The 24318-nt window shown below is 37.4% G+C and overlaps 1 protein-coding gene across 1 annotated transcript in view; it reads right to left on the bottom strand.

Moving 5' to 3' along the window:
* The window catches only part of LOC124386911 (leukocyte immunoglobulin-like receptor subfamily B member 2), a gene marked incomplete at its 3' end in the record, with an annotated part of 29179 nt that extends 6058 nt beyond the window's left edge, over positions 1–23121 (bottom strand). The window contains exons 1-5 of the mRNA XM_046850959.1: positions 22986–23121; positions 17887–17922; positions 17438–17728; positions 17056–17337; positions 13054–13386 (exon numbers count right to left, since the gene is read on the bottom strand). Of these exons, the coding sequence (XP_046706915.1) occupies positions 13054–13386; positions 17056–17337; positions 17438–17728; positions 17887–17922; positions 22986–23016 (973 nt within the window). The remainder of the gene's footprint in view (positions 1–13053; positions 13387–17055; positions 17338–17437; positions 17729–17886; positions 17923–22985) is intronic.
* Between the last annotated feature and the right edge of the window lie 1197 nt (positions 23122–24318).

Below are 24318 nucleotides of genomic sequence, written 5' to 3'. Positions count from 1 at the left end.
AAATGAAGGTCATATGGCATTTTGGCAATATGGATATCTAATGTGATAATAGTTTTGTTTCATGTTTTCTGTGATCTTTGAATGGTAAAAAAAAAAAAAAGCTGCAGTATGCAGGGGGTTGCTAAAAATGGTCTATTAGTAAGATCAATTGATTGCAACATGCAAAAATTTTACCTTGTTAAAGTTTTGTCTTTAAAGCAACACAGAATATTAAGGTTATATTTGTCCAAAGTTATCAGTTTACAAAAATTCAGTTATTGTGCAGATTAAGCTTCACACCTCCTCCCTTCTACACTGCTGAACACACTGAATAAAAAAAACTACATACTAAACTATGGACTAAAACATTAATGATGCACAATGTGAATGCCTCCATTTCTGACCACCATCATTATTACAGAGAGACATAAATGTATACTAATGCAGATGTTAAGTAATTATATTTTGTTCCAAATGAAGTGGAAAGTGAGGGGGGTCTCCAAACGGTTTTGTAAGAGATCAGTGAGAGATAGTGGCGATAACTTTACCCAGCATATCAACAGGTAAAGTGTTAAACGGTAGCTGGGGCTTTTTCACACGCAACTTCACACCGCATGCAGCTTTTCACAGCACTGAATTAAAATAGAACAAACCACATCTGCAAACTGTCACTGCTCCGTGTGTTTACAGGAATAATGAGAAGTGTTTTTCTTGTTATTGCTCTTAACTTTTACACAGAGGTAAACAATGATAGATGATTATTGTAGGCAATAATTTAGAGTAAAGAACCTATGGGACATCAAGTTTTACTCAAAATACATATGTTAACTTTATAATCACATAATGATTAAAATGCACTCTAAATTTATGAGCAAAGAAGGACACAGAACACAGCAGTTAATGTGAATTATAATAATGTCTGAAGATAATGGTAACTAATGTGGGTTTCCACAAGAAAATGTGTATAAATATTGAATATATTGCCACTGAATTTCAGATCATCTCTGACATAAGTATGCTCTGAGATTAATTGTTGTTTACTGCAATAAACTCTATTTTGCTTTTTCTCATCCATATTGTCTTAATGACTTTTGAGAATAATCATTTTTAAACGTTATTGGTACCAGAAGACAGTTATTATTGGTCAGATTTTGCTATGACATTATTCAAAAGTGCATTAGTTTGGTTGTATTGTGACATTAAACTTGCTGGACTGATATTTTACTGCACAGACCACAATTGTAACAAAAAATATAAATGAAGGTCATATGGTATTTTGGCAATATGGATATTCAACGTGATAGTAGTTTTGTTTCATGTTTTCTGTGATCTTTGAATGGTAAAAAAAAAAATTATTTGTCCTTTTATTTTATCAGATCACGGAGCTCATCACTGAGCAGTAGATGACAGAGGAAACAGAAGATCAGGTACAGAGTTCAACAATACAGACTTGTTTACACACATTCGATTATTTAACTATAATAGTTCCTATAAGTAGTAACACATCAAACTAATATCCTAATCACACAAACTCATCACTCAGAACATTCAGGCTGCAGATGAACAACTTTATACCCCACCATTTACTCTAATGAAGACACAAAGAGAATATTTACTCACAGAGCATCACGGCGAGAGGACTGAGCTCCATCCTGTACATCTACTAACTGACTGACTGACAGAGCACTGGTGTGTGTTAAAGGCTTACCACTTCCTGTCTACCATGAGTGAGAGATAGAAAGAGAAACATGCTCACACATACAGAGTGATAATGTTTTAAGTGTCATATTGCAAAAGAAGTATAGTTTATTTTGGTTTGATAAAATTAACACACACACACACACACACACACACACACACACACACACACACACACACACACACACACATATATATATGTGGTCATAAATAGAATGTACCCATGCCTAGCATCCTGCTAGCCAGTTTCTAGTGCAAATGTACTGAGCCTCTTGCTGTGCTTTCTTTCTACACCTATGGCTGCGTGGCCACTTTGATCATTACAATAAATCTGCTAATGACACTATCGTGGTGAACCTAATCTCAGGTAATGACAAGAAGGCATGCTTTGAGGAAATAAAATACCTGGAGCACTGATGCTAGGAGAACAATCTCAACACAATTTCGCTGGTTACTGTTCACCTAAGATCAATAATATCCAGGTAGAGCAAGTGGACCATATTTTAAGAGTGTATAAATCTAGATTATTTTTTATAAAGATTTTCTGTACACAGCATTGCCCAAAGTCTCACTACTGCATCTGAAATAATTTAATTTGTAAGTCACACCCATGATGTCCACTGATGGAAGTACTTTTGTATGTCACTCTGGACAAGGGCATCTGCTAAATGCCACAAATGTAAATGGAAGTACAAATTCCTTCTAATCATTTTCTTTTAACAATTCAACGAGAGATCATAACTGAGACACAGACAACAACAGAACACAGAGAAAAATTTGCGAATTCCAACATTACAGACTAAATTATACTCATTATATTATATCTACTGTTTTCTAAATTTGTACTCTTACCTTTTGAATTATAAAAGCACTGACAATAGTTACACATCAAACTAAACCCTTTTCAGAGCTCATGAATATACTGGTCCCCCTGAGCAGTCATGCTGAAGTATACAAAATGCCCTAATCACACAAAAGATTTTGCACATTTACACAACAAATAAACAACTTTATACCCAACCACTCACTCTAATGACACAAAGAGAACATTTACCCACTGAGCATCACATGTAGTGGGCTGAGCTCCATCCTGTCCCTCTAATGACTGACTGGGTGACAGAGCAGTGCATTAAATCTAACCACTTCCTGTGTACAAAGTGAGAAATAGACAGATAAATATACAAAGAGACACACGTATACACACAGAAATAGAAAGAATGTAGGTGTTTCCTGTTTTGAGAGCAACATTGCAAAAGCCATAATGCAACAATCGACACGCGAATCTATTATCTGATCAAACCGGTATTTTATTTTAAATTGATTAAATATCTTTACAGTGACAACGTCTCTAGGTTACGTATGTAACCCTAGTTCCCTGAGGGAATGAGAAGCTGCGGAACGCTTTGAGAATGTGACTGAGTTGTCCATGCTCTGAATAAGGTGTTAGATCAATCAAAATTGAAGGCAGGCTGTCACCGGCAGGGTGACATCACGACCAGGAAGAATAAAACGCACATGCAATGAAGCCGACTTCAGCTTTTGTAACCGAGAAAGAATCGCTGAAGGGACGCGGACGTGTGGCAAAGAGATGCAGTGTCTCATTACCTCAGGAAACTAGGGTTACATACATAACCTAGAGACATTCCCTTTCACAGAGAGGGCCTGTAGATCACCTACTCTCCTCAGAGAGCAGATAGCCAGCAAGAATACAGTCTTAATAAACAAGTGCATCCATGAAATCTCGCCCAATGGCTCAAAGGAGGGCTCAGACAGGGCCTCCAGCACTACGGCCAGGTCCCACCCAGGCACTCTTGGTTGCCTCAGCCTCCGGGTGCCATGGAGAAAATGCATCAGGAGCGGGTCTCTACCCTGTGAATACTCCGACATGGGGCATGATACGGCGAAACGGCATATGTGTAGACTTTAATGGTGGATGGAGCCAACCCTTTGGCAAACTGTCCCTGCAGAAACTCCAGTACAGAACCAACTGGGCATTGGACTGGGTCCAATTTGTGCTAAGCACACCACACAGTGAACAGACGCCATCTCACGGCATACGACCTCCTCATGGAGGAAGCTCTGGATTGGAGAATCGTATCTACTACCTCGGTGGAGAGACCAGAACCTCAGAGCTGTGCCCCTTCAGGGGCCACAGCCACAGCTTCCACAATTCCGGTCAGGGGTGAACTATTGTGCCCCCCGATTAAAAGAGGAGATCTCTCCTCAGAGAAATCTCCCATGGAGGCTGCTCGAGTAGGGCCACCAAGTCCGCGAGCCACCGATGGCCCGACCACCGCGGGGCTACCAGGAGGAGATGGTCTCCGTCCCAGCGAACTCTCTTCAGAACTCCCAAAGCAACACCACGTGGGGAAGACATAGAGGCGCAGCCTCGTCCACGGCCACAGCTGTGCCATGGCATCCAGTACCAGCGGTGCATCCTAAACCATCTAGAGACTTACCGATGCCAATTGGATCCCACTGCATGTGTGGAGTTTGACATTGTACTTAAAGTGTTTAAAGGCTCTGGCATGGAGAAGCTGATGCTGGATCTGTGATGATCACAAATGTTGAGCTCAGTAGCTCCTACTTTTATACCAAAGACTGTTGAAAGAACATTTACTTATAATCTTATACTCCAGTGCTCATGTTAGTTCTTACTCTCCAGTGTTCTGTATTGTTGAAAGATTTATGATCAAACTCTTGATGTCACCCAAATGAGGATGGGTTCCCCTTTTGAGTCTGGTTCCTCTCAAGGTTTCTTCCTCATTACATCTAAGGGAGTTTTTCCTTGCAACAGTCGCCATGGCTTGCTCATCAGGGATAAATACACAAAATTCACCTTGACTGTTGATTTCTGTAAAGCTGCTTTAAGACAATGTCTGTTGTGAAAAGCGCTATACAAATAAACTTGACTTGACTTGACATATAGGGAGAACCACAGGGGACAGTGAAACGTCTCTGGAGTGTATAGAGAGAACCACAGGGGACAGTGCAACCTCTCTAGAGACGCAAACAGGTCTACTTGGGCTTTCCCAAACTTCTCCCAGATCTGCTCTACCACATGAGGGTGAAGGCATCACTCCCCAGGTTTGGACCTCTGACTTGACAGGGTGTCTGCTGCTTCGTTCAAACAGCTTCAGGGAGAGGAGCTTCCCCTGGGCCTACAGGAGGATCTGCCATGCCAGCCTGTACAGGGGGCACGAACGCAGATCCCACTGGTGGTTGATATATGAGGCCACAAAGGTGTTGTCCGAGTGGATCAACACATGATGGCCTCTAAGATCCGGGAGAAAACGCTTCAGAGACAGAAACACAGCCAGCATCTTTGTGCAATTGATGTGCCATAGCAGATGGGAACTTGCGTGGAGCGGCCACTCATGACCATTTCCCACCCTGTGAGGTACACATCTGTTGTTAGCACTATGCGCTGACCAGGGACTCCCAACATGGGGCCTTGAAGTAGGAACCTGGGATCAGCCCAAGCATCTAAGGCATGTAGGCATTGCAGCGTGACCTTGATCATACAGAGAGGATTGCGCTTCTGTGAGAACCCATGGGCTGTAAGCCACCACTGAAGGGTCTCATGTACAAGAGGCCAAGTGAAATGACATTGAATGCTGCTGACCCGAGCAGTCTCTGAAATTGCCTGACAGTGGGTGACTGCACTTCTCTGACCTTCCTGACCGCCATAAGGATGCCGGACCGCTAACTTCTATGATCGAGCTCTGATCGAGCTAATAATAACAACCTCTTAGTTGCCGGGGTTGAGCCAGCTCAACCGATATCCCATTGTTCTCAGGTGTTAATGTTTAGCAATAGGTTAAATAACAAGGGAGAAGAGTAACCATGACTAAATATATATAATTCCCAGGCTCTAAATATTTTACACTAACATAAAAATATTTTATGTTATTGTAATTTTTTTGTGTAATGCTTAGCTTATTATTAAAAATAGCTGCGACTCCGCATCCTCTGTAATTTAGACGGGCCTGGTGCTCCCACTGCGCCACTAAACAGATCATCTACATGTGGGACAGACACAGCTCCAACACTGAATCAGAAAAAGGAGAAGAATGCACACAAAATAGACATCAAAGAGTGTTAAATTAAACAAATGACTATTTTCCCAAACCTGGACAGATTAAATATTCAAATAGGAATAGTCTCCTGCAACTTACTTGAATTGGTTCAGGGTGGAGTTTTTACTTAAATATGGACGCTTTGTTCTGCTGCTGCCCTCTGCTGGCTGCTAGAGGTGTGGCATAACTAATACAGTAACAAAAGTGAATAAATATTTATTTTTACAAACAAATGTGTATGAAACTATTTAACTACTACAGTTTTCCATTAGTAGAAATGTGTGATGTTCCTTACTGTAGACACCAAATAAAAAATATATGCAGTTATGTAGACTGAGTTAATGCTCATATCCACCCTTGGAAGCTTGATTTACACATCCATAATTATGACTATTAAATTCCTTTGCTTAATTAGGAAGGACTGCACTGTTGAAGTTATCTAGCAGGTTTTGACACATAAAACTTACATTTTATTTTATAAAAAGCTTTTATTTGTGTGAATCTACCAAAGTCAATACATTGTAATGCTTTTCCTTTTTTTTCTCATTACTGTGACTTTCTTACTTTTCTCACAATCTTGACATAACAAAAACTGTTTTTTGACAAAGAGACCAGTGAAAATATAACACAAAACAACACAAAACAACACAAAATATATAACAAAATATATATTAGAGGAATACAAAAAAAATGTTAATAATTGTAACTTCTTTTGGTACAAGTATATCATTATATAAAAAATATAAAATGGTAAAAAAAAAAAAAGCTCTTTAAAAATCAATATTATTATAAAATCCACAAAGCCCCCAAGTATAAGCAAAAATTAAGTTATCTGACAGTAAATGCGTCCTCTTTTTGGAAATGAACAAACATCCACAAACTGGCCTCTGCTCCCAGGTCTCTATTAATAATACTTATAAGAAATGTTTGTTTGAACTTGTACTGAGATGTTTGTTTTCTGCATAGATCTTTTTATTAACATAAATGCAAATGTAGGCCATAATCTTTTTTTTCTAGCAAGTCTATTTATGCTATCATTTTCCTTTGAAAACTTGTTCTGTGCACAGGTCAGATCAAACAAAAGCTCAATACAGGAGCTAAAAACATATCAGTCATCAACATGACGTCCATTAATAATATTCACCAACACAGTCAGTTTTATTTAACAAATCAACTGATCACGAGAGTTCATCACTAAACAACAGACAGCAATACAATGACAAGGACAAACAAGTTTAGGTACAGATTTCAACAATACAGACTCCTTTACAATAATTACATGATTTAAACATACAGTACTCTTTACTGTAGTTACTCATTAAACTGTGCTCTTTCTATTTCACATTCAAATTACTGATCTACCTGAGCAACCATGCTGAGGTACACACAACATCCTAATCACACAATAATCACATCAGTCAGGACATTCAGACTGCAAATAAACAACTTTATACCTCAACACTTTTAATGAAGACACAAAGAGAACATTTACTTACAGAGCATCACAGGAAGTGGACTGAACTCCATCCTGTCCCTCTACTGACTGATCGACTGACTGACTGAGAGATGTGTCCTAAAGCCTCACCACTTCCTCTGTTCTCACAAAGACATATAGAGTACACACAGACGTTCACGGACACACACACACACACAAACACACACACACACACACACACACACACACACACACACACACACACACACACACAAACAGAGCTTTTGATCCCTTTTTGATAAAGACAGTTAAAACAGACAGTTTTAATAAAAATTAGACATTAATTAAACAATTAAATGCACATTATATTAACACAGTCCACTTTATTAGGAAAACATGCGCACCTGCTCATGAATGCAGTTGCTTAATCAAGCACAATGAATAGAATAGTTTTTAGTCACATATACATACATATACACACAGAAAAATAGGGGTATCGTTTCTGTACCTAAAGGTACATTTGCCATGAAAGTACCCTGTAAGGTACAGGAAATGGTCCTTAAGGTGACAACTGTGAACCTTCGTTTTAATTTAAAGGTACAAAATTAGTTCTGGCAGCAAAGGGTACATAATTGTACTTTTAACAAGCTTAAGGTTCATTATGCAGCAAATCAGAGATCACAAAATCATAATTTAAAAGCCATTGGCTCGTCTATTCAGAAGGCGGGATATCTTCTTTGCGCATTGCAGAGTGAGTGCATTTTTTTCTCACACTTGCAATAGGAGTGCGTGAAATGAGCGAAAATGTCGGTTAATTGTGCATCCCTGTCGAGTTTTTCTACAGATGAACTAATTCAAAAAGTAATTGAAGCTGGAATACAGATTAACGAAGAAGAGGAAAGGAAATTCAGGGGTAAGTAACCGAATCTTGATTTTTTTTTCTGTTCATAGCATGCTACTGTTAGCTCTCAATAACATTTACAAGCATAACTTAAACTATCGTTAACTACGCTCAGCACGTTATGGCTTGTTGCTAGTTGGGTTACACACAGTTATTTTGTTCATTTAGTCAAGTAAGCCGTGTAAAATGCTTCCACTTAACATCTCCATTTAGCCACTGCACAATTGGGCAGCGCAACCCATTTTTCCCGCTTCGCGCCGGCTGCTGTGGAATATCGAAATCTGCTCAAATTAAGCTTTTTCTTTTTTGGATTTTACAACAAAAACTTACATAACATATACTATAAATGTTGTTTCTTATGCTTAAAAGCGTTTTGAATTTTTTTTCAGGCTAGACTATCACGTCTTGCACAAGAGCTCAGCGTTGTTTTTTTTCTCCTTCGAATTTGTTTCGAAGGGGTGGCATAGTTGCTACACAGCGTATTTTTTCTTTCTATCAAGAATATACAAAATGTTGTGTTTAACTCTTCTCACGAGTGTTATAACCCGCAGTATTTTGTGGATTGTATTGCATTGTATGGGATGTGTGGTTTATGTGAGCAGGTGCTATCTGAGACTCTGGTCCAGGTTCTTCTCTGCACTCCAGGTCGGAAGCAGGAATCAGGATCTCACTGTGATTATTTTGCTATTTAGTTCTTGTATTGTAAAAACCAGCTATTGATCTACACCCGTCCTGATGCCGAGTTTGCTTTGTCTCGTTGAAGTTTGCTGGCTGATTGTAAATAATCACTGTTATATAGTTGTAAATATATGTACATGTTTTCTTGTTCACCAGTAAGAGGGGTGTGGCTGCCATTTCTGTTGGGTGTGGGTTTCTTCTCTGTTTTTGGTGAGGGAGTTGGGAAAGTGATTTCTTTCTTTTAGGTTTGTAGGTAATACAATTTTGTAAAAGTGTTTTTGTTTGCTATTTTGACCTTGTTCCACCCTTAAGTGTTTCCTGGTGTTGTACTGTACACATTTCAATTTTATCTGTTATTAGATACACCAATGTTTGTGTTCCATTCTTTCTCACATAATACCAAGTATATTAACATCCATTACCCCGTGCCCTGAAGACCTACCTCTTCCTGAAACACTTAAATTAGCACTTTCCAAGTTTGTAGAATTCAAGAGTTATATTTATATTAAGGTTGTAATCTGGTGTACAGTGTAGTTTTATTCATTACTAGAGACTCAAAGCACTTTTGTACATTGCTCTGGATAAGGGCGTCTGCTAAATGCCGTAAATGTAAATGTTTGAGGTGTAGCACAGCCTCTTACAATAAAAAAATAAAATGTTTTTTTTTTTTTTTTTTGCAGTAATTTTATGCTGGGAAATATTTTTTCCTGATACAGTAATAAGTGTACTGAATTATACTACAGAATCCAGTGATCTTTGAAAGAAACACTTTATTAATCCTATATTAGAAATTATATTGTTGCAGCAGAAGACAAAAGACAATTTAAAACCATTAAAAGACAATAATATAGCAGTAAAATTGGGATTCATACATAAATCAGTAACAATAGAAATAAAATAAACGCTGCCTTGGTTCATTTATATTTTAATTATTATTATTATTGTACATGTTTACATAAAATATAAAATGGTAAAAAATGCTGGTAGTGATAAAGGAACAAGAAGAGTATTCTCATTACTTCATATGATACATTATTGCTACCAGATTCAACAATTCAGTGAATTGATGATGCATTTATTTAATAAAACCAAAGATTTTATCTAAAATCTCCTCAAACAACTAGAATTAAAATTTCACACATCTGAAAAAAGACAAACTAACTACAGTGTCGAACTGAGATTGGAAGTCTATTTATCATAATTCAGCTTGAAAACAGCAGTACAAATACAGTAGTAATAAAACTAATACTGAGAAAACACAAAACATAATGTTATTTCCACATCATGTTTCAGATAACCGTCAATTAACTAGTTTTTATATTGCATTGATGCAGAGCTTAACTCCAGTAACTCTCCCAAATATACTAATTATCAACTTACATCGATCCTGTTTTCCCATCAGAATAAAATCCTACAATGATGTGATTTGTGTTTAAAGAGGTCCAGTAACTGATGGAGAATTACTTTATATTTTCTAGACAATTATTTTGTGCAGATTTCTGTGTTTGTATGAGCCTCATTACATATACATGAAATGTTGTGGGGTTTAAATGTGCAGGTCACCATGTTGGGATTAAACTCACTCCAACAGCAGACACTTTTATTTCCCACATGCTAAATGGTATTTTGCAGAAGCAAAACGTTCAGAAAATGATTATTTTCTCTTTAAAAAAAAAAAAAAAAAATATATATATATATATACTCTTAGCATTAGCAGCATGTAGGCTTTATTACAGACTACACACGTGTTAACTTTCACCTCATGAGCAGGTTTGCAGACTAAACTAAACAAATCCAGTCAGAACAACAATAATGTCCATTAAATGCAGAGCAATTATTTTAAAATCCCAACAAAATATTAAAGAACAAGCAACAATGACTTTAAATCCATCCTCTTTTAATAGATGTCTTTAATTCACTCCTCTATAACTGCATTCTTAATTCTGTCTTCATCAGTGTGAGCTGTTAAAGAAATGTATAAATTCACATAATTGGTTCATTTTAAAGTTTATTTCAGATGTTTATGACAGAAAAGCAACCAAACGGCATTTGATCTCGTCCTAAACACAGCTTTAAAGTGTTTTGTTTTAATGGAAGTAGTTACTTACAGAAGTACTGAAAGAGTTCTTACCTCGAGCTCTGTAACATTTGACCAGCAGAATGATGGTGATCAGCAGATATGGAGATGCCGTCACTACACTACTGATCAGCATGAGCTCTGAGAATGGAGCTTCTACATGTGATGGACCTGATACTGAATACAATTATTATATCACTCTATTAATGCTGAACTGAAGTGTTTTTGCTTAAACTACAGTACAAGTAAACCAAAGTTTAGCAAAGCACTTGAACACACTGCATTTTGTAAACAGACTTATATAAACTACACATTATACAGTAGGTTACTTTATATCGGGATACCTAGTTTAGCTTATAAAGACAGAGTTTAGTTTAGATGGACGTGATTTCTCACATTTAACTGAGATCCAGCTTCTCGGTGACTCTCCTCTCTCTGGGTGTTTACAGTGGTAGAAACCTTCATCTGACTTTGAGACTTTATGGATGATCATCTCTCCTGTAGTTTGGTTCTGGACGACTGATCCATCTTTATAGAAATCAGCTCGGAGGTTTGAGGGATTTGTGTTACGATATAAACAGTGTAAAGTCAGAGGATGTCCCTCAGTCACAGGATGAACAGAACTCTCCAGGATCACATCACCATCTAGAACACAGAAAATCACAATTACAATATAATACAATACAATATGTAAAATATATATATATATATATATATATATATATATATATATATATATATATATATATATATATATACTTTAATCTGTATTAAAATTAATACTTAATTATGGCCAAAATTATTAAAGCTGGCATGCTACTCATTATTAGAATGGTAGGTCCATGTAATTTCACAATAAATGATGAAAGTAAAGCAGACTACAAACTGGACTGTGTGAAAATATACTGTAAATCAGGAGAATCTACAGCACCTGAAATATGTATAACTTAAAACACTTCATGCTGTTTAAACATAATGTTTAATAAAGTGTGTGAGTGTGCAGAAAAGGAATCCAATAGTATAGCTTTTAATTGTAAACAAAAGTAATTGTGAGAATGGAGGAGTAAAGAGAAACTTCCACACATGACAGTAGCATTGAGCTCAGAGTCGTGCAGTTCCATTTCCCTCCACTATCTACATCTTTATTTATAATTTAAGGTAAAACACACAGCACACAGCATGCATTTTTAATGATGAAGTTTATTGATATAAAACAAGTGAAACAGTGATTAATTTTATTATCATTGTAAGTAGAAGTGAACTTGTAGTCCGTTTGGAAAACTTACACACACATACTCAGAATTATAAATTATATTTACAATTAATGAACTGAGAATTTTTTTTTAACAGTTTGCTGAATTTTAAACTCCTGATGTTCTGAATATTCTGTAATGAAACATTTATTTTTCTCTTTAACAGTAAACACACTACATGAAGACTCACCATGAACTGTGATGTTGACAGGATTACTGTTTTCTCCAGATTCAGACTCACACCAGTAAACTCCAGTGTAGGATGTGGAGAGGAAGCTGATATTACATGTAGATCCTGTAACTGATCCCCACTGTGAACAATCTAACACTCCTTCACTGTCTGTGTATCGTCTCACTGTCCATCCAGTAGAGTTACTCTGGTCCTCGCAGCTCAGTGAGAGAGACTCACGAGTAAAGTGTTGAGTTCTGCTGGGACTGATGATCAGAGACACTGGAGAAGATTCACCTTCAACACAGAAAACAGTCATGTAAATACCTGTGATGAATATTACATTGATAATGGAGGTGGGTTTTCAGAATGCTGTTCATATCATCTGATAATCAAAGCAAATATTCTAAAACATTGATCAAAACATAAACAGATTTAAAAGGGGATTATGCATAATCCTAACAAAAATCTAATCTAGGACTAAAAACACAAAAAAGTCATGCAATTTCTGTAAAACACACAATTGGCAGAGACACAGGACAACACAGAGGGTGGAATACAAATTGTGTTTTAGGTAAAACTCAGACAAGAACATTAAACATTTACACCACCAGAGATAATTTACTCTGTACATGGCTTATGTCCTCAATGTTGCAAAAGAGAAAAACTTTGGGTTCTTTAACTGTCTGATAAATAATAATAGCTAAACTGTGTATTAATCTGATCAAGCATTAACATTAATTTATGTTCTATATCACAAAACCCATCAGTTAATGTTCCTCACCAGAGATCCATAGAGGCTGTGGATTGCTGTACAGTGTGTGACTGACTGGTTCTCCTCTCTCTCCTCTACACACATAAACTCCTGTGTGATGAAGAGCAGAAGGACTCAGAGTGTAGAAGCCTCCAGATCCTCTGCTGTTGTTTGAGAGAAGCTCCACATACATGACATAGTCAGTATTTTTTATTTGAGTTACACCGTCTCTGTAGGGAACAACTGTGTACCAGCTGAATGTCCAGTCTGTAGAGGAGTCTGTAACCTCACAGCTTAGAGTCACTGAGTCTCCTTCAGTCAGCCAGTTCTGTGGAGATACACTCAGTACTGCCTGTGGTCTCTCTGTTACACAGGAAATATGCTGAAGTAAGAAACTTTTCATGAATAATGACATATGAAAAAAATGCATATATTCTCGTGATGTGGCCAGTGTATCCGTAATTTATCAGCAGTCATGTTTTTTAATAAACCATTTAAACTATGTAAATGAAACTAAACTCAGCCATGTTTATCTACAAAATAAATATACACTATGAAAACAGCACATCTTAGTAAAAGTAAACTTTACTTAATTCTCAAAAAAACTTTGATGCCACTCATTAGCATTATTTAATTTTTGATTTATGATTAACTTAAATCAAAAAAGAATATTTTATATATTAAGCGGATTTGTTTCACATTTTAAGTACTGTTTATTATTAAGTTAGAAAAAGTTACAGATACTAACTATGGAAGAAATTCTACTATTACATGTAGTTAAGTGAGTGCAAATGTTCTTTATTAGATATATTGTTAAATAAAATATTTCCCACAAAATCATAGACTTTATTAGTAACACAGTTTCATTGTGAACTACACCAACAATAACAATATAAATAAAAAGTGCTAATATTACATTAGGGGTAGTTTTAGTACTACAGTAATCCCCCGTTTATCACGGTGGTTACCTTCCAATACCACCCACAATAAACAAAATACCACGATAAACGAATGACACCACAAAAAAAATGCTATTTTATGTATACAGTACTGTATTAACATTTTACTTAATTTAATAAATAATAATTTATAAAAACAATACATTAAAAAAATATATTTTTATTAATACATTTCATTATTTCAGCATAAAACTTTTACCTATACGTTTTTTTGGTCTATTGCGGATAGCACAATATACCAAAAAACTTTGTTTTATCACGGGCACAAGATTCGAACTGCGGTAAATCGGGGGGTTACTCTATTTTCCGTTCTTAATTATAATATATTTGTCATTAACCCTTCTGACTTAACTACAGTTTCTGTCTAGAGTTCAAGTGTTACACTTCCATATCCGTGTTTGTAAGAGCATGTTTAGACTTCGTGTTTAGACATTTCTCAAACATGTACTGTATACTGTGTATACACCCTCTCCCCGAATAATCTGGTAAAAAAATATTGGATGTTTTGCTTATTATATCTATACAAAACAGTAATTAAGGGTGTATATATATATATATATATATATATATATATATATATATATATATATATATATATATATATATATATATACACCCTGCTATTTTGCAATTTCTCCCACTTAGAAATCATGGAGGGTCTGAAATTGTCATCGTAGGTGCATGTCCACTGTGAGAGACATAATCTAAAAAGAAATCCAGAAATCACAATATATGATTTTTAACTATTTATGTGTATGATACAGCTGCAAATAAGTATTTGAACACCTGTCTATCAGCTAGAATTCTGACCCTCAAAGACCTGTTAGTCTGCCTTTAAAATGTCCACCTCCACTACATTTATTATCCTAAATTAGATGCACCTGTTTGAGGTCGTTAGCTGCATAAAGACACCTGTCCACCCCATACAATCAGTAAGAATCCAACTACTAACATGGCCAAGACCAAAGAGCTGTCCAAAGACACTAGAGACAAAATTGTACACCTCCACAAGGCTGGAAAGGGCTACAGGAAATTGCCAAGCAGCTTGGTGAAAAAGGTCCACTGTTGGAGCAATCATTAGAAAATGGAAGAAGCTAAACATGACTGTCAATCTCCCTCGGACTGGGGCTCCATGCAAGATCTCACCTCGTGGGGTCTCAATGATCCTGAGAAAGGTGAGAAATCAGCCCAGAACTACACCAGAAAAGCTGGTCAATAACCTGAAAAGAGCTGGGACCACCGTTTCCAAGGTTACTGTTGGTAATACACTAAGACGTCATGGTTTGAAATCATGCATGGCACAGAAGGTTCCCCTGCTTAAACCAGCACATGTCCAGGCACGTCTTAAGTTTGCCAATGACCATTTGGATGATCCAGAGGAGTCATGGGAGAAAGTCATGTGGTCAGATGAGACCAAAATAGAACTTTTGGGTCATAATTCCACTAAACGTGTTTGGAGGAAGAAGAATGATGAGTACCATCCCAAGAACACCATCCCTACTGTGAAGCATGGGGGTGGTAGCATCATGCTTTGGGGGTGTTTTCTGCACATGGGACAGGACGACTGCACTGTATTAAGGAGAGGATGACCGGGGCCATGTATTGCGAGATTTTGGGGAACAACCTCCTTCCCTCAGTTAGAGCATTGAAGATGGGTCGAGGCTGGGTCTTCCAACATGACAATGACCCGAAGCACACAGCCAGGATAACCAAGGAGTGGCTCTGTAAGAAGCATATCAAGGTTCTGGCATGGCCTAGCCAGTCTCCAGACCTAAAACCAATAGAGAATCTTTGGAGGGAGCTCAAACTCCGTGTTTCTCAGCGACAGGCCAGAAACCTGACTGATCTAGAGAAGATCTGTGTGGAGGAGTGGGCCAAAATCCCTCCTGCAGTGTGTGCAAACCTGGTGAAAAACTACAGGAAAAGTTTGACCTCTGTAATTGCAAACAAAGGCTACTGTACCAAATATTAACAGTGACTTTATCAGGTGTTCAAATACTTATTTGCAGCTGCATCATACAAATAAATAGTTTAAAAATCATACATTGTGATTTCTGGATTTTATTTTAGATTATGTCTCTCACAGTGGACATGCACCTACGATGACAATTTCAGACCCTCCATGATTTCTAAGTGGGAGAACTTGCAAAATAGCAGGGTGTTATATATATATATATATATATATATATATATATATATATATATATATATATATATATATATATACATATTGTGACGATATAAGCATCTAGAATATATAATTAATAGAATTTTGTATAATATTTAAATGATATATGAATAAATTCAATATACAAACATTGCAAACAAGCATTTGAACGCAGTAAAGCCGCAGTAAATCATGTTTAAAGACAGATAAGTTACTGTTGTAGTATACAGTACAAATGCTATAAAAAGAGAATGGAACGGAGAAATGCAACAAGTTAACAGGCTTCTTAAAAAATTATTATATATTTATATATATTGGTGTAAATAATATTTTACTGAAAACCACAAAAGTGAATAAAAATGTGATCATTTGCTGCTGCTGTTATTTGCTGCTAATAGATTTAGTGTTTGTTCGCACCGTTTTAATTGAGCCCATCAATATGTCTCAAGTAACAACAGAACAGTTACAGTGTGACGTTCCCGAAGTTACAAACACACAGTTTACACAATAGCACTTCATTAAACTACAACATTTTCACATGCTGATGTTTTGCCTTCAACTATGACTCCAGTGTGTTTTATGTGCTTGTGCATCACTGTGGTAATCTATCCCACACAAACTCCGCTTTGCATCATTTGCAGGTTTTACAGTCTTACAGTATTTTAATATAAAATGCTCCTATGCTTCAGATGACATGGGAGCACACTTTTTTTCTACTGCTAGTTGATTCTGTAATTTTTTCTGCTGTCATTGGATCTCACCAGCCACAGATGAAAAATGCCTTATCTATGTATAGATAAAATTCTAGATGGATGCATATTTCTCTCTAATATGTTAAACATCATGTAAATATTGTATACATTTTTATAGCAAATGAGAATTGACAAGAGTAAATCATGGCTATACCTTTTGCTGTAATGCTCACAGGATCACTGAGATCAGTGGGATAATATTTTGACTTGTAATTTATCCTGTGTGCGCGACATTGGTACACTGTTTCTCCTGCATTTTCTGCTGTCACTTTAAGTATGTTTGGATGTTCAGTGTTCTGATGCTGTAAATTCTCAGGTTTTTTGTACCACTGAAACTCCCATCCAGTCCCCTGCTGCAGCTCACAGATCAGAGTGACGGTGTCTCCAGTGTAAAAAAAGCTCTGAGGATTCACTCTCACAGTTGGTTTTGGTTTTCCTGTTCGTATGAAATTATGACTTCACTTTACAATATTAACAGCAGAGTCATTGAATTAAGCTCAAAATGTTTACATATAAAGCAAGAAAAAGACACTCACCTGATACAATCAATGTAACAGCATTACTGATCTCTGAGCTCTGAGAGTCTTTTCTCTTTCCCCTGCAGGTGTAATTCCCACTCTCAGAGTGTTTAACAGACCAAATTATAACATTTGGCATTAAACTGTCTATGGCGACGTCAATTCCATCACCTGTGAAACTCTTTGTATTTTTATACCAGCTGTATGTCAATTGAGAAGCATTAACCTGTACCTCACACCTGAGATTAACAGTCTCTCCAATGAACACATGTCTATCAGGCTTTATGGACACCACAGCTTTATGAGTCCCTGTAAAACATACTGTTATTAACAAATCTGATATAAAGTAATATATAGAATATAAAGTAATTACTAAGGGTACACTAATAATATATTTTTAGTCTGCGTATGAGAACATGTATTTTTTTATACTGTGAAGTGTAAACTTTTTAGTATTAAGAAATCACCTTGAGCCTGGGCCACTAGTAGAACTGAAATCAGCACTAATTAGAAAAGAGAAACAGAACACGAGTTAAATATGAAAAATTTTTATCTTTGACTTTTAATGAAAACTGCATGTTAGATACAACAAAACCACAAGATTAAACCTAATTTAGGACTACCGTTTTTAGGAAACATTTAATCTCTCTCTAAATAATAACTAAACAAAAATTTCTGCACAAAAATAAACAAACACCAGCTTTTACTGTGGTCACTATTTTACTGATTAATGTTAAAAAAAGTTTTTATATGCACCACATTTGAATAATATTATAATAATTACACATATAAAGGTGTTCACTTGTCCTTTACCTTTACATTTAGGACCAAAATAACAATAGTGTTATATTTTTATATAAACTATAATTTCTGTGTATCAAAGAAAAAATGAACTGCATAGTGTTTGATTTTTTGTTTTCCATTACTGGTGTCTATGTAAAATAGTAATGTTTAGTAAGGCAAAAAATATTTTCCAGGACCAGAGCCTGCTTGCTTCTCACCAGAGTGGGAGAGAGCCCATTTAACCAGGGCGGGCGAGACCCAAACTGAATCGTATAGCCTTGCTCTACAGTGTGCAGGATCCAGGGCACCATGCAGGATCCTGCACAGGGGAGAGCGCATCCCAATGCACTTTCTTTGCACTTGCCAGTATGAAGTGCTGGGAAGGAGTTGTTGCTGCGCCCTACCAGCAGCCCCATGAGAGCGGCACAATACCAAAGATAAGAACACAAAAAAATTCTCTCCAAAACTTAAAAATATGTGCTCCAGCAGAACAGTGGCTTTGGTGTAATACAAACTAATTAATAACAGAAACAAAAGCATTAAAATAAATCCTTTTAAAATTCTCCATTGCAAATCACCTGATTTTTAGGATTTTTCTATCTCTTTTTATTTGGCACTGCAGACTTCATGTTCAGTTCAGCAACCTGTCACCTGCAGAAGTTCTCTGATGACTCTGCCATAGTCGCTCTGATCACGGATGATGATGAATACAGGGACTACAGAGGACTGATTCAGAACTTTGTGGACCAATGCCAACAGAGCTGCCTCCAGATAAACGCAAGGAAAACCAAAAACTGGTGGTGGATTTCCGCAGGCACAAACACATTATAATACCACCAGTGAAAATTTAGGGAAAGGACATTGTGAGAGTGGACTCTTACAAATAATTGGGTGTTCATCTGAACAGCAAACTGGACTGGACAGACAACACTGAGGCAATTTATAAGAAAGGGTAGAGCAGACTGGACAAGCTGATCAGGAAGGCCAGCTCAGTCCTGTGGATTCCCCTGGACACTGTACAGAAGGTGGGCGAAAGGGGGATGGTAGAATAACTATCATCATTGCTGCAGAACGCCTCTCACCCCCTGTATGAAACAGTTTCATCTCTGAGCAGCTCCTTCAGTGACAGACTGTTACATCCTAAGTATCTGAAGGAGCGGTACAGAAGGTCTTTTCTCCCTGCTGCTATTAGACTTTACGATCAAAGCTGCTCCCAGTGAACCAGTCACCGTAATACACACTTATTATTGTCAAACTGTGCAATAATAACAATAACAAAGTATCTTAAACAACACGTGCAAAAACAGAAGAAAAAAAAGTGCAATATTACCTGTGTGCATTATTACCTGCGATACGTGCGTAACAAATTACTAGTAGTCTCTTTTTTTCCCTTATTTGTATTTATAAATTGTGTTGTGTATATACTGTATACTATAGTATGTATCTATTCTTTTATATATTTGCATTTATTTTTTTCTTTGCTGCTGTAACAGAGAAATTTCCCCACTGGGGGACGAATAAAGGTATATCTTATCTTATCTTATTTTATCTAATCCAGTGATACTGCTTGTATTCACTGGTCTGGAAGTGGCGAACAAACCCTTTCCTGGGCTGAGACAAGCTAGCTAGCTTCAGGGTTGGCCGATCTCTCCTCACGATGTCTAGCTTTTCTTGAAAATTTATTTTTAAGTATGTCCGTGACCAAATGAATTACTCTTCCTCTGTAGGTGTAAAAAAGTCTAACTCAGATGTATTAATGTGTGCAGAGATACACACGTGTTTTGCCAGCCGAACTTGGCTGTAACAATTTCCCGTCTGACCAACCAATCAGAGAACTGAAAAATGCTGACGTGGATTAGATTGACATGGCAGAACATAGATCTGATCTGATCTAATTAGATAAAAAAAATCTAACATCCACATACACATACTGGAAGAAGTGCAGCCAAGAAAAACGCTACAAAATGAATAGAATAAACTGTTGGGAATAAAATAATACAATTTCATGGAATACATATTAGAATTTAGGTTTTAAATGTACAGTTGTGTTCAAAATTATTCAACCCCCAATGCTGTAAATGGTTTTAGGGAATTTAGTGTACATTTGTAATTGTATTCAGAATGAAATCCTACAAGGACTTCTTAAAGAACCATATGCAACTAAAATGACATCAATTAGTTTTGTAATACAGTAGTAAATGTTTCTTTTGTGAATTCTTCGTTGACATAATTATTCAACCCCTTAAAGACTACCACTCTGAAGAACAGAGGTTCAATTAAGTGTTTTCAATCAGGTATTGAAAACACCTGTGGATATCAGGGAGCAGCAATAAAGCCTAATAAGCACCAATTAGGCAGCTTTAAAATGACTGTGACTCAGCTCCTTCTAGACATTTACTGGTGTGGTTACAAACATGGTGAGGTCAAGAGAATGGTCCAGGAAGACAAGAGAACAGGTGATTACTCTTCACAGGAAGGGCAATGGCTATAAGAAGATTGCAAAGATGTTAAACATACCAAGAGACACCATAGGAATCATCATTCGCAAATTCAAGGCAAAGGGCACTGTTGAAACGCTACCTGGTCGTGGCAGAAAGAAGATGCTGACTTCGACTGCTGTGCGCTACCTGAAGCGTGAGTGGAGTAAAGTCCCGTGTGACTGCTGAGGAACTGAGAAAAGATTTGTCAGATGTGGGTACTGAAGTTTCTGCTCAGACAATACGGCGCACCCTGCGTAATGAAGGCCTCCATGCCAGAACTCCCAGGCGCACCTTGCTGTCCCCAAAGAATAAGAAGAGTCGACTGCAGTATGCCAAAAGTCATGTGGACAAACCACAGAAGTTTTGGGATAGTGTTCTGTGGACTGATGAAACAAAATTAGAACTGTTTGGGCCCATGGATCAACGCTATGTTTGGAGGAGGAAGAACAAGGCCTATGAAGAAAAGAACACCTTGCCTACTGTGAAGCATGGCGGGGGGTCAATCATGCTTTGGGGCTGTTTTGCTTCTGCAGGTACTGGGAAGCTTCAGCGTGTGCAAGGTACCATGAATTCTCTTCAGTACCAGGAGATATTGGATGACAATGTGATGCAGTCCGTCACAAACCTGAGGCTTGGAAGACGTTGGACCTTTCAACAGGACAATGATCCCAAGCATACCTCCAAGTCCACTAGAGCATGGTTGCAGATTAAAGGCTGGAACATTTTGAAGTGGCCATCGCAGTCACCAGACTTAAATCCGATTGAGAACCTCTGGTGGGACTTAAAGAAAGCAGTTGCAGTGCAAGCCTAAGAATGTGACTGAACTGGAGGCTTTTGCCCATGATGAATGGGCGAAGATACCCGTAGATCGCTGCAAGACACTTGTGTCAAGCTATGCTTCACGTTTAAAAGCTGTTATTACTGTAAAAGGATGTTGTACTAAGTACTAAGATTGAATGTCACTTGGGGGTTGAATAAAACTGATAATGATGTGAGCTCAGAAAAGACATTTGTGGTTATTTCATTATAAATGTTATGTTATATTTGTCTGACCTACACGTGCCTCTTTGATTTAATTGTAAGCAGGATGACTGAATGATCATAATCAATGTCAAACCGACCAAAACAATCAATTTCAGTGGGGGTTGAATAATTTTGAACACAACTGTAGGTCAGTGCTTCAGATAGTGTTTAGGCCAGGAGAGAAAGCTTTGCTGGCCATGACCGCCCATCACTGGTTTTGTACGTCATCTCTTTCATGATATCAACTTTCAATTTCACTAAATTGAACAGTCTAAATCCATGGTCCAACCTGTAATGTGTGAACAGACTGCTTGCTTTTTATGGCAAACACTGCATCCTCCAAGACCGATCAAGCACTGAATACAGTTTGATTACTTTGTGAACAGAATGTTTCATTTTATAATGGCAAATTCCAGCTTTAAAATGCCCCAAAGAGCACAACTGTCCTTAAAATGGTCACATTGCAAGGAGTTCAGTGTCCTTTGGTGACACCTCAATTGCCAGATCTGTTTCCAATCTTTGAGATGTAGGAGAATGAAAATTTCAGAGCACATGCAGCTTAACAAAATCTGCAGGAATTAGATATAAGCAGGGGTGAGAATCTCAAAGCCTTCTGTTGGATTCATAATAATCTTTTAGGTCAACTTTGTGGTGCCTCAAACACATTAACAGTTAAAATGTTAACTTAGATCTTGTTTTCACACGTCCAGTTTCACACCTCCTCCACTCACATTGTTAAACTGACAGAAACTAAACCACAAGCTCAAACTGCTCTCTGCTACCAGGCCTCTATTAATAACACTAATGAGAAGTGTGTGTTCTGGGTATTTGTGCACTATTGCTTTGCATTTGTGTGGTATTATTGTGTATAAGTTTGAATTTGTTGTATCGAGATGTTTCTCTGCACTGAACATAAAAGTAACAAAGTCAAGTGTTGATCAAGACATTTCCTCAGAAAATCTACTTAATGGAATCATGTGAAAAAAAATCATAATAAAGTCTTCAGTAAAGACCAAGCAGATTCTCACCATAGCAGCTCAAAACAATGCAGTTAATCACAGCAAGAACTTCCATTGATGATTTATACAAACACCATCCAGTCATTTCCTTTCAGCAGATCAACAATACAAACTATACAGACTTGTTTACACTCATAACCCTATTTAAACTCCATGTTTTAAATTCACTCTGATTGTTTCTTCTTAGAAATCAGTGTAACTGCTTTCAGTAACTATAACTATAGTTCAACATGTAAGAGTACAAAGAGAACATTTACTCACAGAGTATCACAGGTAGTGGACTGAGCTCCATCTTGTCTTTCTAATGACTGACAGAGTGACAGAGCAGCGGTATGTCTTAAAGTCTGACCACTTCCTGTGATCTCACTCACTCCGACAGAGGCAAAGAGAGAGAGAGAGAGAGAGAGAGAGAGAGAGAGAGAGAGAGAGAGAGAGAGAGAGAGAGAGAGAGAGAGAGAGACTTTTTATCTTTTACAATCCTTTATCTGACACAAACCATGTTAAATGCCAGATGATATCAGGTTTGTTAGTTTTTTTTTTTTTTTACACTCGCAATCAGAAGTATTGAACCCCCTCACCTCAATAGACAATACAGTGATGTTGATGAAAGATAATGAAAATAAATAATAGAAAAACTCGTGAAATAACAAACAATATTTATTGATACGTATTTAAGTTATTTTGACAAAAGAAGTTGACTTAACTTTGAAGTTCAAATGAAAATTGTAAGTCTTGTAACACATGAGCATGTGCAGTAATATTTAACCCCCAGCTTCAGTACCTTGTGGAGTGCCCTTTAGTTTTTATAGCTTCTAAAAGCGTTTTTGATAAGCGCTGACAAGCTTCTTACACCTCTCGATTGGAATCTTTGCCCATTCTTCACATGCAAAAGCCTCTAACTAAGTTATGTTTGACAGCTTCCAGGCTTCAACTGCCTCCTTCAAATCCCCCCAAAGATTTTCAATTGGATTTAAATCTGGTGACTGAGAAGGCCACTCCAGGACACTCCAGCATCTTTTCCCCAACCAAGCTTTGGTTGATTTGAAGGTGTGCTTGGGATCATCGTTTTGCTGGAAGATCCAATGATCACCAAGGTTTAATTTGTCAACAGAATCCATGAGTTCTGGGAATCCATGATGCCAGGTACACAATCAAGATTGCTAGTTGCCAGATTGCCTGCTGCAGAAAAGCAGCCCTACATCATTATTGACCCACCTCCGTGCTTGACCGTGGGGATGGTATTCTTCTGGTCATAAGCCTGACCTTTTGCACACCGCTGGTCCATATGTCCAAAAAGTTTGGTTTGGTTTCATCAGTCCATAGAACTGTCTCCCAGAACTCTGTAGTTTTATCCAAATTCCTCCTGGCATATTCTAGTCGACTCCTGATGTCCAGAATCAACCGTCGGCAATGCAGACACAAACGAGGAGGAAAACCCGCACCCCTGGCCTCATATTGAAAGCATGTTTACCTTAGTAAAAGTGCGAGAGCAGCTACATTATGAGGTGTCTTCTGTGTCTGCCAAAGCAAACGGACATTTGAGCATTCAAAACTCAACATCTAACTTGAGGAAACATGTAGCGGTAAGTTCCCA

The sequence above is a fragment of the Silurus meridionalis genome, chromosome 6 (genome assembly GCF_014805685.1).
Source record: "Silurus meridionalis isolate SWU-2019-XX chromosome 6, ASM1480568v1, whole genome shotgun sequence".
NCBI classification, from domain to species: domain Eukaryota; kingdom Metazoa; phylum Chordata; class Actinopteri; order Siluriformes; family Siluridae; genus Silurus; species Silurus meridionalis.
This window is presented reverse-complemented; position numbering and strand designations above follow the sequence as displayed.